Source organism: Mizuhopecten yessoensis, unplaced genomic scaffold (assembly GCF_002113885.1).
Source record: "Mizuhopecten yessoensis strain PY_sf001 unplaced genomic scaffold, ASM211388v2 scaffold3537, whole genome shotgun sequence".
Taxonomy (NCBI): Eukaryota; Metazoa; Mollusca; class Bivalvia; order Pectinida; family Pectinidae; genus Mizuhopecten; species Mizuhopecten yessoensis.
In genome coordinates this window covers 424934-439627 of record NW_018405094.1, presented here as the reverse complement: position 1 = coordinate 439627, position 14694 = coordinate 424934, and the positions used below count along the sequence as shown (strand labels likewise).

General features: G+C 34.9%; 1 protein-coding gene across 26 annotated transcripts in view; it reads right to left on the bottom strand.

Annotated features, from left to right (window-relative positions):
• Nucleotides 1-14694, bottom strand: part of LOC110447620 (F-actin-uncapping protein LRRC16A-like) — an 85894-nt gene that overhangs the window by 6061 nt on the left and 65139 nt on the right. For 9 of the 26 annotated variants that reach the window (XM_021493427.1, XM_021493430.1, XM_021493435.1 and 6 more), the window contains 10 exons: nt 13658-13990; nt 13043-13138; nt 12001-12235; nt 11526-11600; nt 10616-10878; nt 9446-9687; nt 8834-9035; nt 8247-8354; nt 4540-4737; nt 78-3850 (listed from right to left, as the gene is read on the bottom strand). In XM_021493427.1, the coding sequence (XP_021349102.1) occupies nt 3588-3850; nt 4540-4737; nt 8247-8354; nt 8834-9035; nt 9446-9687; nt 10616-10878; nt 11526-11600; nt 12001-12235; nt 13043-13138; nt 13658-13990 (2015 nt within the window). In that variant the 3' untranslated portion in view covers nt 78-3587. The remainder of the gene's footprint in view (nt 1-77; nt 3851-4539; nt 4738-8246; nt 8355-8833; nt 9036-9445; nt 9688-10615; nt 10879-11525; nt 11601-12000; nt 12236-13042; nt 13139-13657; nt 13991-14694) is intronic. The other 17 variants (XM_021493449.1, XM_021493451.1, XM_021493452.1 and 14 more) reach the window with 11 other exon arrangements.

Below are 14694 nucleotides of genomic sequence, written 5' to 3'. Positions count from 1 at the left end.
CTACCCAACTGTCTAGTACCTACTACAGGTTACTTATAGGGAAGGCATTGTTAACCCTACATCCAACTGTCCAGTACCTACTATACCCTCTACCAAGCCCAGTTCCCTACCCACTGTCCAGGACCTACTACAGGTTATTTATAGGGAAGGCATTGTTAACCCTACACCCAACTGTCCAGTACCTACTATATCCTCTACCAAGCCCAGTTCCCTACCCAACTGTCCAGGACCTACTATACCCTCTACCAAGCCCAGTTCCCTACCCAACTGTCCAGGACCTACTACAGGTTGTGTATAGGGTAGGGCATTGCTAACCCTACACCCAACTGTCCAGTACCTACTATACCCTCTACCAAGCCCAGTTCCCTACCCAACTGTCCAGTACCTACTAAAGGGTGTTTATATGGTAGGGCATTGTTAACCCTACCCAACTGTCCAGGACCTACTAAAGGTTGTTTATAGGGTAGGGCATTGTTAACCCTACACCCAACTGTTCAGTACCTACTACAGGTTATTTATAGGGTAGGGCATTGTTAACAGTGATATTACTGTATCAACGACACATTTCAATGTAAATTCTCGAACACTGAATGCAGACATAACAACATAACTGAATTTATGAGCACGTTTAAAAAAAGAAATATTACAAGTTTCGTAATTAAGTTTAGCAGATTATCCTTTTCTAATGGATTATGCATGGATGTATGGTGATATTTCCATACCTACAAGTTTTATGCCAATAACAGTCTTACTAAATCTACAATCCACACACAGAAACAAAACAAATCTATTACACAGGGTTCCCTATAGAGACAAATAAACCCAATTAATTTGAATTAAAGATTTTTTTTTATGAATGGCTAATAGGTACAAGTAATGGTAACAATTATCGGTACAGCTGTTATGCTTGGCCCATGGTGAGTAGGATATAGTGATATTTATATATACATACATTGTATATAAAAGGCTGTATAGGTGATGAGTTTCTTATGTACAGGAGCTTCAATGTATGTACAGTATGTATATAGTAGATTCTACTAAAGGTAGAAACCAAACATTATATGTATCTACATAACAATTCCTTATATATCCTTGTCTGCTGAAAAATTATCAACTTGGTTTTTCAGTTTAGCCTAATTAAGTACAATAGTATACAAATTTAGGATTGTTTCAGTGTAAAACATGGCCTGATCTCTGTTTAGTCTCTACTATACAGTTTAATTATTTTCCATTCAGAAAATATTTTGCAGACAACAGATGATGAACACATCAGATGTCACTAATAAAGCATTAAAGCATGCAATCAATGAGTAAGCACTATTTTTGATTATTAATTAATTTCATATTTCAAATTTCAACAAAGACATGTGAAATGAAATAAAGACATAAAATGCTATAATTCCTAGCGTGACCCAGACAGCTATCCCATCCCATACCCAATCTTTGGCTTCATCAGTTTCTGTGGTAAAGAAAAATTGTTTCATTACAAATTGTTTCTTTAATCCAAAAAACTTGGTTTGTTGTCAATTTGTCTGAATATATCAGAATATATTCTGACTTTAACATCCTGTTGACTTGAGAGTTAACGACTTAACAGGTAACCAAAATTACAGGTAAAAAGTTATCTTAATCAGAGATATTAGACAGTCATAAAGCGACTTCTATTATCTTATTACCTATGCATGTTTTACTACATAAACACATCTGTGTGTACTTTCTTCAGCGCTGAGATAAGGCAACTTTCCAAAATGGGGTCAAATGATACTTGTGTATTATCATTGAAATATTTCATTACCTAATTTACATCACATGTCGTTCTCTAGAAACATCAGTGAAAACCCTTATTTTTTTAACAGGTGGACAGCTGGATTGGTGTAATATGTTGCTCATACATGTAGTTTGATTACAGAGTACTTAGGTTCTGATGTATTTATCTGTGTCACGTATCCAATGTTTATAAACGTAACTGACTGCAGAAAGGTTTTTCCAAGTTTAGCAATTTTGAAAGCTATTTATTTATACATTTGGTCTTAACTTACATTTCACTATGTCTCCAAGCAGCAAATTCCTAAAATTGCTTGAAACACAAACGTCTGGCACTACCCATATGTTACTGTCTTTACATATTAACATAAAACTGTGTTTTTTTTCTAATTCAACACAAAGTGTTTCAATAATTTGACACTTAATTTTTCATAACAAGAGGTCTAATCTAATTTTCATCCGTTACTTTTACATATTAGGGAAGGCACTCAATTAATATCAAGGTTTTATTTGTTTCCTTTATTTACTTAATTTTATTTAATTAAATATAAGCTACTTTATAATTCTTAGCATTTATATATACAAACTGACACATTCAAACAGCTATAGATGGTTTCTAGAACTAAACTATCACTGATAAATATCACATGGTAACCGTAACAGAACAATTATGCTAATTGTAATTCTTACATCAGATGCCAGTTTTGTTTGTTTGTGTTTTATGTCCTATTAACAGCTATGGTCATTTAAGGATATGTCAGATTTTGGTGGTGGAGGAAAGCTGGAGTACCCGGAGATAACCCACTGACCTGCAGTCAGACCTTACGACTGCTATATGCATGACACAAGCCCACGACCCAGTGGTGGAGGGCTAGTAATCGTGGATGGTTAGACAACTTAAACACTTGGCTACGGTGGCTTCTTGTCAGTTTTGTCACAATAATAAAAAGAGATACCACAGTAAATAAAATTATTGTATCGACCAGCTTCTTTTCAATTTCAAAAATATACCAGTAATTTGTAATAGAAAGTAATTCAGTGCCCTATGTACATCACATAATGCTGATGTAAATGATATCTACAATTTTTGGTTTTAGGGGGTCATGTGACATTGTTTTTTCTTTGGGTGGGGAGCTATGTGGTATAAAGTTTTTTTTGGGCTGTGTGACATTTATCTACCATTTTGGGGGCTGTGTGACATTTATCTACCATTTTGGGGGCTGTGTGACATTTATCTACCATTTTGAGGGTTATGAGACATTTATCTACCATATTGGGGGCTGTGTGACATTTATCTACCATTTTGGGGGCTGTGTGACATTTATCTACCATTTTGGGGGCTGTGTGATATTTGTCTACCATTTTGGGGGCTGTGTGACATTTATCTACCATTTTGAAGGCTGTGACATTTATCTACCATTTTGAGGGCTGTGTGACATTTATCTACCATTTTGGAGGCCATGTGTTATGCCTGGAAGACGTGAATCCAGCAGTATAATGCAAAACATTAACAGTAATCTTCACATTTGCATGTAAGTTCAATCAATGTTCACACCTCTGACCCGCCAGGTGTTTTTAAACTTTGAACTTAAACAGTTATGAGCTTATCACCCATCAAAGATGAAAATCTATTAATTAAGCTCCTGCATTTCTAGCAATATGTAAGTCATGATACTTAAAAAAGAATTAAATGATGAATTTCAATCCACTTTGTATTTCCATATTTTGGTCCTAATTAGTGAAAGCAGAAAACAGTTCTGGCTTAATGGGAAAAAAAAGGTAGATAGGCGTTATAAAATATCCTTCATAAAAATACAGTCACATCATACCATGATCACATCATCAGCACTTTCTTTGTTGGCGTCTGTATCAGGGGGAGACGACTCCCCCTTGTTACCGTTATCATCTTCCTGCTCAATGTCTTTTTTATTGTCTTTATCTTTATCACCATTCACAGATAGCTTTTCAGAGGAATCTGAGTTTTTCTCAGAGGACACAGAAATGGGAGATAACTCTTCTGAGGTTGTTGATACGTTCATGGGATCATGAACCGACCGATGTTTCCACTCTAAAGATTTTTCTTTTTCTGTAAAAAACAAATCATTATAATTTTAGTTAAACCTTGTCATAATTAATCAAGTTTTATACTGTTGTATTCAATACTTTACAAAGCTCTGTACCAGTATGCTCAATAAGTCTTTTGTAGGCATACTCAGTAATAAGTCTTTTGTAGGCATACTCAGTAATAAGTCTTTTGTAGGCATACTCAGTAATAAGTCTTTTGTAGGCATACTCAGTAATTAGCCTTTGTAGGCATACTCAGTAATAAGTCTTTTGTAGGCATACTCAGTAATAAGACTTTTGTAGGCATACTCAGTAATAAGTCTTTTGTAGGCATACTCAGTAATAAGTCATCATGCGTGTGGGAGGTCTTTATGTGGCAGGAAGCCAGAGTACCCGGAGAAAACTTTACATCATGATCTTGTCACCTTATAACTAATTGTCATTAACATATTTCAATGTATTCTCTTTGGTTTTTCTTTCTCAATACATCATACTTGATATATTTCTAACCCTATATAATGCTGAAATTCCATCTGTAAATGATGACAGTAAAGAAATCTTTATGATGCATTGTTTTATGTATATATGCTGTATAACATAACTGTGATACAGTAATACAGGGTGTATATATGCTGTATAACAAGGTAAAATACATTATACTGTGATACAGTAAAACAGGGCTAGTTGTTTCTCCTGGTACCTAGCACTAACCTTTACTCATATTAGGTAGGGACTGATCCCGGGGTAGGGAGCTGCTCTTTCTCTTTATCTCCTGTGTCGGAACACCCGTGTCCAACCCCATCTTTTTTATCTTGTCCTCCATGGACATCCGCAGCGTCTTGGAGTCCACTACTACACCTTCCTCCACCTTCTTACCGTCCGTAGATTTGTTCTCTCCATCCAAGGAATCTGCTCAAACAGTTTATATTCTTATTTCGTCTTTTTTTATTGCAGAATTTATCTTCTCTTGTGAGCAGGTATTGATTGTTATGTCATTGGTTGGTCAGAGTAACGTCATCAATTTTTGAGTAAACAAGGTAATTTTCTCACACAAACCAAGGACGTAACAATCAATACCCGCTCATGATCACAAGAGAAGATAACTGCAATACGCAAAGACGGAATACACTGTGACAGGTTTGAAGACAATAATGGCCATGAGGACAATAATGGCCATGAAGACAATAATGGCCATTAAGATATATTAGCAATGTGTAGATAAACATAATACATCTATCCTTGAATTTCTAACTTGTAAAATATTAGCAAAATTGGTAAATTGTACATCTGCAAATCATCCAAGTGAAACCTAAAGGACATAAATGTGAAAAGAAGCACTTCACAATTTTAACCTGTTACCCTGACCCTGACCTCTTACCCTGACCTGTTACCCTGACCCTGACCTGTTACCCTGACCCTGACCTGTTACCCTGACCCTGACCTGTTACCCTGACCCTGACCTGTTACCCTGACCCTGACCTGTTACCCTGACCCTGACCTGTTACCCTGACCCTGACCTGTTACCCTGACCCTGACCTGTTACCCTGACCCTGACCTGTTACCCTGACCCTGACCTGTTACCCTGACCCTGACCTGTTACCCTGACCCTGACCTGTTACCCTGACCCTGACCTGTTACCCTGACCCTGACTTTTGACATAGGGTATACTGATCCTTTATAGGAATGTGGAAGTGGTATGAGACACACTCTTATGTTGATCAAGTGTCATGGAATTCTCTTTTATTGCTTAAAACGTTTGTCCAGCCAAGCTAAAAGGTACATATATGAGCTTTGATCCCTATGAGTGACCATTATCTGGGCATTTAAATACATTAGTTGTATAGAAGTAATAACATAATGTTTAATATTGATATACATTTGTATATACACATTCATAAAGTGTTCAACTATTTAGAAGTTATGCTGCAGACAGGTGCTACATTGATTTGACCTTGAATATGAGGTGTGGTTGTGTATAAAAGTCAAAAGATATTTAAGCATATTACGTATTATTATTATTTTAAATTTTCTTCAGGATGTTTTACTTTTTTTGAGTTTAAATAAAGTTGAGTTTCAATTCAACTCAATGAAATTATTTCAAATTCAGTTTCTACCTTACTCAAATGGTAGTTAATGACCATGAATGGATCCAAGATGTTACACTCAAACAAAGGCTCTGTCAAAACAAGATGTCACAATTTCAACTCCCTATATGAGACTTGACATGAAAATTGTAATAAATCATCAATCAAAGAGGAATATTTATATAGATTGTTGTATCACTGACAGAGCATTTAATTTATTAATTTATTTGATCTTACCATCACTGACAGAGATTTTAATTTTTTAATTTGTTTGATCTTACCATCACTGACGGAGATTTTAATTTTTTAATTTATTTGATCTTACCATCACTGACGGAGCTTTTAATTTTTTAATTTATTTGATCTTACCATCACTGACGGAGATTTTAATTTAATGATTTATTTGATCTTACCATCCCTGACAGAGCTTTTAATTTAATGATTTATTTGATCTTAACATCATTGACGGAGATTTTAATTTAATGATTTATTTGATCTTACCATCACTGACGGAGATTTTAACTTTTTAATTTATTTGATCTTACAATCACTGACAGAGCTTTTTATTTGTTAATTTATTTGATCTTACCATCACTGACGGAGCTTTTAATTTATTAATTTATTTGATCTTACCATCACTGACAGAGCTTTTAATTTATTTGATTTTACCATCACTGACGGATCTTTTAATTTATTAATTTATTTGATATACCATCACTGACGGAGCTTTTAATTTATTAATTTATTTGATCTTACCATCACTGACGGAGCTTTTAATTTTTTAATTTATTTGATCTTACCATCACTGACAGAGCTTTTTATTTTTTATCTTATTTGATCTTACCATCACTGACAGAGCTTTTCATTTTTTAATTTATTGGATCTTACCATCACTGACGGAGCTTTTAATTTATTAATTTATTTGATCTTACCATCACTGACAGAGCTTTTCATTTTTTAATTTATTGGATCTTACCATCACTGACGGAGCTTTTAATTTTTTAATTTATTTGATCTTACCATCACTGACGGATCTTTTTATTTAATGATTATTTGATCTTACCATCACTGACAGAGCTTTTAATTTTTTAATTTATTTGATCTTACCATCACTGACGGAGCTTTTAATTTTTTTAATTTTATTTGATCTTACCATCACTGACAGAGATTTTAATTTTTTAATTTGTTTGATCTTGCCATCACTGACAGAGCTTTTAATTTTTTAATTTGTTTGATCTTGCCATCACTGATAGAGCTTTTGTTTTTTTTAATTTGTTTGATCTTGCCATCACTGACGGAGATTTTAACTTTTTAATTTATTTGATTTTACCATCACTGACGGAGCTTTTAATTTTTTAATTTATTTGATCTTGCCATCACTGACAGAGCTTTTAATTTTTAATTTGTTTGATCTTGCCATCACTGACAGAGCTTTTGTTTTTTTTAATTTGTTTGATCTTGCCATCACTGACGGAGATTTTAATTTTTTAATTTATTTGATCTTACCATCACTGACGGAGCTTTTAATTTATTAATTTATTTGATCTTACCATCACTGACGGAGCTTTTAATTTTTTAATTTATTTGATCTTACCATCACTGACGGATCTTTTCATTTATTGATTTATTTGATCTTACCATCACTGACGGAGCTTTTTATTTATTAATTTATTTGATCTTACCATCACTGACGGAGCTTTTAATTTATTAATTTATTTGATCTTACCATCACTGACGGAGCTTTTTATTTATTGCTTTATTTGATCTTACCATCACTGACGGAGCTTTTTATTTATTGCTTTATTTGATCTTACCATCACTGACGGATCTTTTAATTTTTTAATTTATTTGATCTTACCATCACTGACGGAGCTTTTTATTTATTGATTTATTTGATCTTACCATCACTGACGGAGATTTTAATTTTTTAATTTGTTTGATCTTACCATCACTGACGGATCTTTTAATTTATTGATTTATTTGATCTTACCATCACTGACGGAGCTTTTTATTTATTGATTTATTTGATCTTACCATCACTGACGGAGCTTTTAATTTATTAATTTATTTGATCTTACCATCACTGACAGAGCTTTTAATTTATTTGATTTTACCATCACTGACGGATCTTTTAATTTATTGATTTATTTGATCTTACCATCACTAATGGAGCTTTTGATTTTTTAATTTATTTGATCTTACCATCACTGACGGATCTTTTAATTTATTGATTTATTTGATCTTACCATCACTAATGGAGCTTTTGATTTTTTAATTTATTTGATCTTACCATCACTGACGGAGCTTTTAATTTTTCAATTTATTTGATCTTACCATCACTGACAGAGCTTTGATTTGAACTTGAGCGAGGTGAGCTCCCTGGTTTGTTCGGTGGTTTAGGTGGGCGTGGCTTTAGTAGAGGCGGGGGAGGCTTCTTTCCGTCTGGAAATACACAGAAGATACAGTGATAAGTGTTACTGAACAACCAAGTTATATGAAGCAATAGATAAATCAAGTTTAGATGTATTAATTGAAATGTATTTCTTTAATACTAATTTAGAACTGTAGATGACTGTTTGCATCAGGAAAACGATCTCTCTGTTCCCCGCAGGCACCACATTGTGTTGACAATGGTGATTAATGAACAGCTTTATCAAAAAAAAACCTAGAAAACAAATATATATTTCAGGAAGAAAATTTCAGAAAACCATAAAAACAAAATATCACCAGTTCACAAACAGCTCTAAGTAAACAAAATCGAGTGTTTACCACTAGATCAGATGGGAAGATTGTATTGTATACGACCTCAGATAGGAAACCATTAAACAACTTCAATATTTACAATGTGTAGGAATACACAACTAAGTAAGGCAGCTGAAATAAAACTGTTTCAAATTACTTTGACTGATAAATGTACTGACCAAGTGATTTCCTATCGCCCGACCCAGCGGTCCCTATTGTCTCCTCCGCCTCGGATCGCCGATTCCGCGGAGCAGGTCTGGGTTTGGATGCAATCATAGAAACCTTAGGGGAACCATTGGTCTGAGGTGAAGGCAAACTTGCCGTAGGTCCTCCTACTGGAGAGGTAGCTGTCGGAGAGTCCTCGCCATCTAACAAATTATTCTGAAATATGAAAGTAAAATGCTTAAATGTCTAATTTCTGGAAATCAAAATTATGGAGAAAGCAGTAAACCTGATGGCACCAGCATCAAAGATGATAGAAAATACTCCTTAATCACAGATGTATTGCTTAAAATATCAGATTTTAGTTAGGAAATTATGGATTTCCTATACTTTTGTAAGACCATTTTTTTTATCACAATGATAGTATTCCAGATTACAGTTAAAACTGTCTTCCATCAATCAAGACTTGACTTTCACAAAGGTAGGTAAGAGAAAGAAATTATTTGACCTACAACGGGCAGCAACTTACAGGTGTTGGAAGAATCACTTTTCTTTCAGTATACAGGGATTATCCAGGATTTTATTTTTAGTAAAACCTAGTGCTATCCTCTGACAGGTTTATCACTTACTGAGGAGAATCTTTTATTCTGTCGCATTTGCTGCAACATATCCCCCCCGAAGCCCATAGGTTTGCCTCCTCCCAATCCAAACTTGGGTTTCAGGGCTTGTTTAGGCTGCTTGGGTTCCTCAGGTTCAGGTTCGACCTTCGGTTCAACCTGAGGTTCAGGAGAAGGCTCACGTACGACCTGTGGCTCAGGTGTAGGTTCCCTGGACACTTCCTTCACTGTCTCAGCTGGCTTTTGTTCTGTCTCTACAATAGACCATATATGTGAATGTTAGTCAGTTACAGGTTATTTAGTACAGAGTCCTAAGAGTTGAGCAATCAAATGACAATTCATCCCAAATGGCCGATCACAGAATTAATAATATGAGAGGATATCTAATGCTGGCTTTGAAGGTACTTTATGTGATCAAGTCTGGTACTATTTGCCTATTTAACAGTACAAAGCAATAAGAAGGCTTTTTAGCTCACTGAAAAGTTTGTTTATATAAATGAAACAATTGTCGATTGAAATATTGCATATCTGCTCTGGTAGCGACACAATTTTCTAGATTTTAAAGTGAACTAATTTTTGTTTTGATCTGTGTTGAATGACTTGAGTAACCACAAACTTTTGCCGAGCACTACATTTCATTGCTAGTTGGGTATCAATCCCTTTGTCAGAAAAAAGGTAACATTCATTTAATATCCATAATTCGTTTAAGGTCAGCATTCAAAATAATGTAGAAATGACCCTGTGCTAGAGAAATAGACATCCCAAGAGTGACACATTTATGAAGGTACTCAAAATAACAGTAGAGCCCCACGGAATACTGAGATGCAGACACTCGACCTTTGACCTTGACCAATGATCTTGATATTGTTTAATAAACAGCCTAAATTTGAACATTTTCAATCAGTAAAATTGTTAAAATATCCTTACTTTCTAAGATCTAATGATTTCACCAGAAGAACAACTCAAAATATGCCAATTTAAAGAGCTATTTTTTCCATAGAGTAGACATACATTTTATTTGTTTTAAATCTTAAGCATACAGAACCTCCCCATAGAAAATTCAAAAGGTTAGAAGTAGGTTGCATTTCAAACAATTACTTTCCAAAAACTCAAAAAATAATGGTTAAATTAAATAATTAACTCATCCTAGAACATTTGCCTACAATTAGACACAGATCTTACCTGCTGGTTTCTCCACCTTACTCTCCTCCTCTTTCACGGCCTTGTCGTTCCTGTCAGGTGATTTGTCTGCCTTTTTATCCTTTTTATTCTTGAAAGGAGAGAGCCTCACTTTGGAATTCCTCTCGAACAGTCCTCCGACCTTACTCGATGCACTAGATCGGTCGGGTGAGGATCCCTTTGTCTTGCTGCGGTCTGGTGACTTGTCTGACTTGGCCGACTCATCAGTAGAAGTTTTCTTTTTTCTGCCAAACAGACCTGCAAATCTGTTAAAAGACAATGTATACAATGAAATTAGTACCCGTCTCTTCAAGTCTTTCAGAGGTCAAACTTTATACGCAATAGCAGTAATTACATGATTTTGAATATTGTTTTGTTGTATTTCACATTTGGCGCTGAAAGTCTATCAAACATTTAAATGTTACAAATGGAAAGGAATTTACAAGGGGAATAGATAACCCTCCAGTACTGATCCTTGATTCAAGCACATCCATATAAGGTTGCTATCATAGAAGTTTAATTTTATTTTTGGAAAATTAAAACGCAGTAGTGTTACTGGTTTAGGCTGCATATGAAGTGTGTTAGAAATGGTTATCTCTGCCTTTTCCAATCAAACCTCTCTTCTCTAATCCAACTATATATAATCATCATGTCACAAGCTGTATGGTCGCATATAATGTGAATCTTATGAACGAGCACTTTATTTGATACCTACTTAAATTTAATCATTGAATTATACAATTTAACTCATTCAACCCTACATTTGAACTCTTCCTGTTCAAAGGTTGCGATAGTTAATTATGAAATGTAAGGGGTGAATGAGTAATACATAAGTAAACACAAATTCCTAGGTACCTGTACTGTATAATCATATGGGAAAAAACTTGATCATTTGTTTTTGGTACAAACTTACCCTGATTTTTTTGGTTCTTTTTCTTTTTCCTTCTGACTCTTTTCCTTTTTCACTTTGACTGCTGAAACTGACTTACTGTAAACATAAGGCATAATAATGATATTTTGACAGCATTATCTGAAGCTGATCACAAGTGTTTTATGAAAAAGATTGCAATATATTGTTTGTGTATGTGTGATATATCTGTGTGTACATGTATTTGTATGTGTGATATACCAGGCTTGGTTTGTCATGTGAGAGTGGACAGATGCATATATATGTGTGTACTTTTCTGGCATGCATAATCCAATAAGTATAGGTATTCAAATAAATATTTTATTGAAGAAAAGTTTAGAGAAATGAAGAAATAACAAAGAAAACAAATTTGTGTTTTAAAAAACCTGCCAGATTCCAATATATTCCTATTGAAACTAAATCAATAACCTAAAATAATGAACCAGTAACCTTGTAATAAATGTGATGGAACACAACTGACCTTGACTGGCTGCGAGTGACCTCTACCACTGGAGCCATCACTGTGTGTTCCTTGACTGTCTGTCTGTTGAAGAATGTGTCAAGACCTTCGTCTGCTTGGAGAGGTTCATTGGTTGCTACGTTTGGTGCGACACCTGGTCGCCGTGACTGGTGGTTCTTTTGTCTCTTTGCACGGCCCTTGTTGGGATTGAACAGCTTTGGTCCAGACTCTCCAAGGTTTCCCAAGTCAATGGTTTCTGTCAAATCAATCAAATGTATTCTGTATTTTCAACATTGCGACATAATTTTAAGGATCAAAGTTTTAGATATGCTTGGAAATTTTAAAGAAAACAAATATGAAAGCAATTTTCATGGAGATTGCGACAGAGAATATGGATCTTTTTACTTAAACTTTGGGACTGCAATATTGGTGGGAAATCCCCAAATCATGTGACATTAATAACATCAGTGGTGTTGTAAAATTTGCCGCCTACACAACAGTCCCACATATAAAGTGAAAGCGTTCATTGTCAAATTCTAACAATTAGTATTGGGTAAATGGGTAAAATCATGCACAGTAAAAGGGAGGTAACTCCCTGTAAACTATGCATACTAGATTGACAAGTATGCATGTTGTCTACTTATATTTGTCAATACAAATATAATGATACATAATTCATTGCAAAACATGGTTTTGAAGTATGAACATGGTTTATTTTAATTATTCAGTATGAAGCAACCTCTGAAATGTCCGAGTATTTATATACATTATGTACCATCATGTCTGAGTAATGTTTTTAAACTAATCGCAGGCCTCTTCGATAACAGGCAGGTTTTGTTAATCCAATCATCTTCATTCTAGCCAAAAGTGACTGGATTGAAGGAAATTATTTTCAATAGAAGTCTGTCTACAAAAGTACAGTCTAAACAGTGGGACAACTGTATTACTGGTGGCTACATTTATGAGACTGTATTTGAGGTCAATACTTCTTTACTGTGTGTCCGTAACCTACGATGTACACTGAGTAGTTCTACTTCCTGACACCAGGTGGAGCTGTAGCTACCTGATGTAACAGAAGATGTCAGTGAGCTGGATGGCTCCTCAGGAATGGTGTCGGACCTGCTGAGCACACTGTTGGTCAGGTCCTCTGTTGATCCCACTGAACAAAACAAGTTCACATACATATTAACCTCTCCTCATGACTACATAATCCTCACATGTTTGTCCCAATTCATCATTGTTATGTTTTTTCAGCAACCAGCCATTTAATAGTAATGCTGGAGTATTGTTGTGTTCGATGTACAAACCTAATAACATACATGGAATTCAAAGATTTACAAAACAAATCAATGTAGCATGTACAATGGAAGTAGTGATAAGACAAAATGGTAAAATGTCTGAATAATTAACCCACAACCTACAATGTTTAACCAATATATACTTTAGGATAAGCATACAAGATAATTCCAGTCTCATAGATATTATCTTACCTCTTGGTTCTTAAAATAAATTAAGACACTGATAGTTTTGGGATTCCTCTTCTGTCAAAACCTGTCCACACCCCAAAATATATACCATTTAAATACCATAATGCATGTAGTAATAACAGGATGCAATTTTTTAACAAGTGGATGAACCTTTTAAGACACAATTCACAATATCACAATACCTTGTTTACCTGTAATAGTGGGACTGGCCAGTTGCTTGGTAACCCCCTGACTTTCATTCGGTTGTTTGGCAACCCCCTGACCTTGACTCTCAGACTTTTCTGAGACTGATACCAGCACAGACCTTCTCTTGATCCGAGGCTTGGGAACAGGTTCATGTGAAGTAGGGGTAGAATCAGGGGAGGGACCAGCCATAGTGGGTGTGGTCTGGGGGGTTGTGACTGGCGTGACCTTTGGGGTTGTTTGTATAGGGTCAACAGGGTCACCTTTGGGAGGAGAAAGTTCAGCAGTGGCTTCCAATTTTCTGTTGTGCAATTGTAAAGCTTTTTGTACCTGCTCAGCATCTGGTAAGGAAGCAAGCATGGTTAGCACTCAACACTACAAAGCACGCAGTTATAGAGGATTTCTCTGAAAACCCAAAAACTCTTCATTTACACAAAACATTATTTTAAATTTTGCTTTAATAATGAACATTTGTCTTTTAATATTATCAAAATCATTTTGTTTTATCATTATTAATGAAGGAAATTTGACATGAATGACATCAAATATTTTCAAGTTTTAAAATGAAATAGTGATTTCTTCATGAAGTTTTGTTTTAGTTTTTGGTTTTACAGAAAAATAAATATAGTGAATTATGGTTTCGCCTAGATAGTGGTAAGCCAGAAACTGTTTACAGTGGAAAGTTAGTCTAAAAAGCCTTTCATGAACATGTGATGGCTGATAAATCATAACTCCACCATTTACTTTTGTTCAATTTGAATACCACTGTCAGTTATAGTAAGGATTACCACTAGAAGGCAGTGTGATGCCTTATTAACACATGTTTCTTAGCTATAAAATAGGAACGCAGACGGCAATGAAAATATTTCGACCACCAGAGCGCAGTGCAGTAATGATACGCATTGATCAGATATAGAGGGTGAAATAGAAGCATTGGAAATGGACTTGTATATTTGAATTCAAACAAAACCATGAGATAGATCTTTGTTTAACTAAAATATGATACATATAGTCTGCAAAATATCTCTCTAAATGAATAAACATG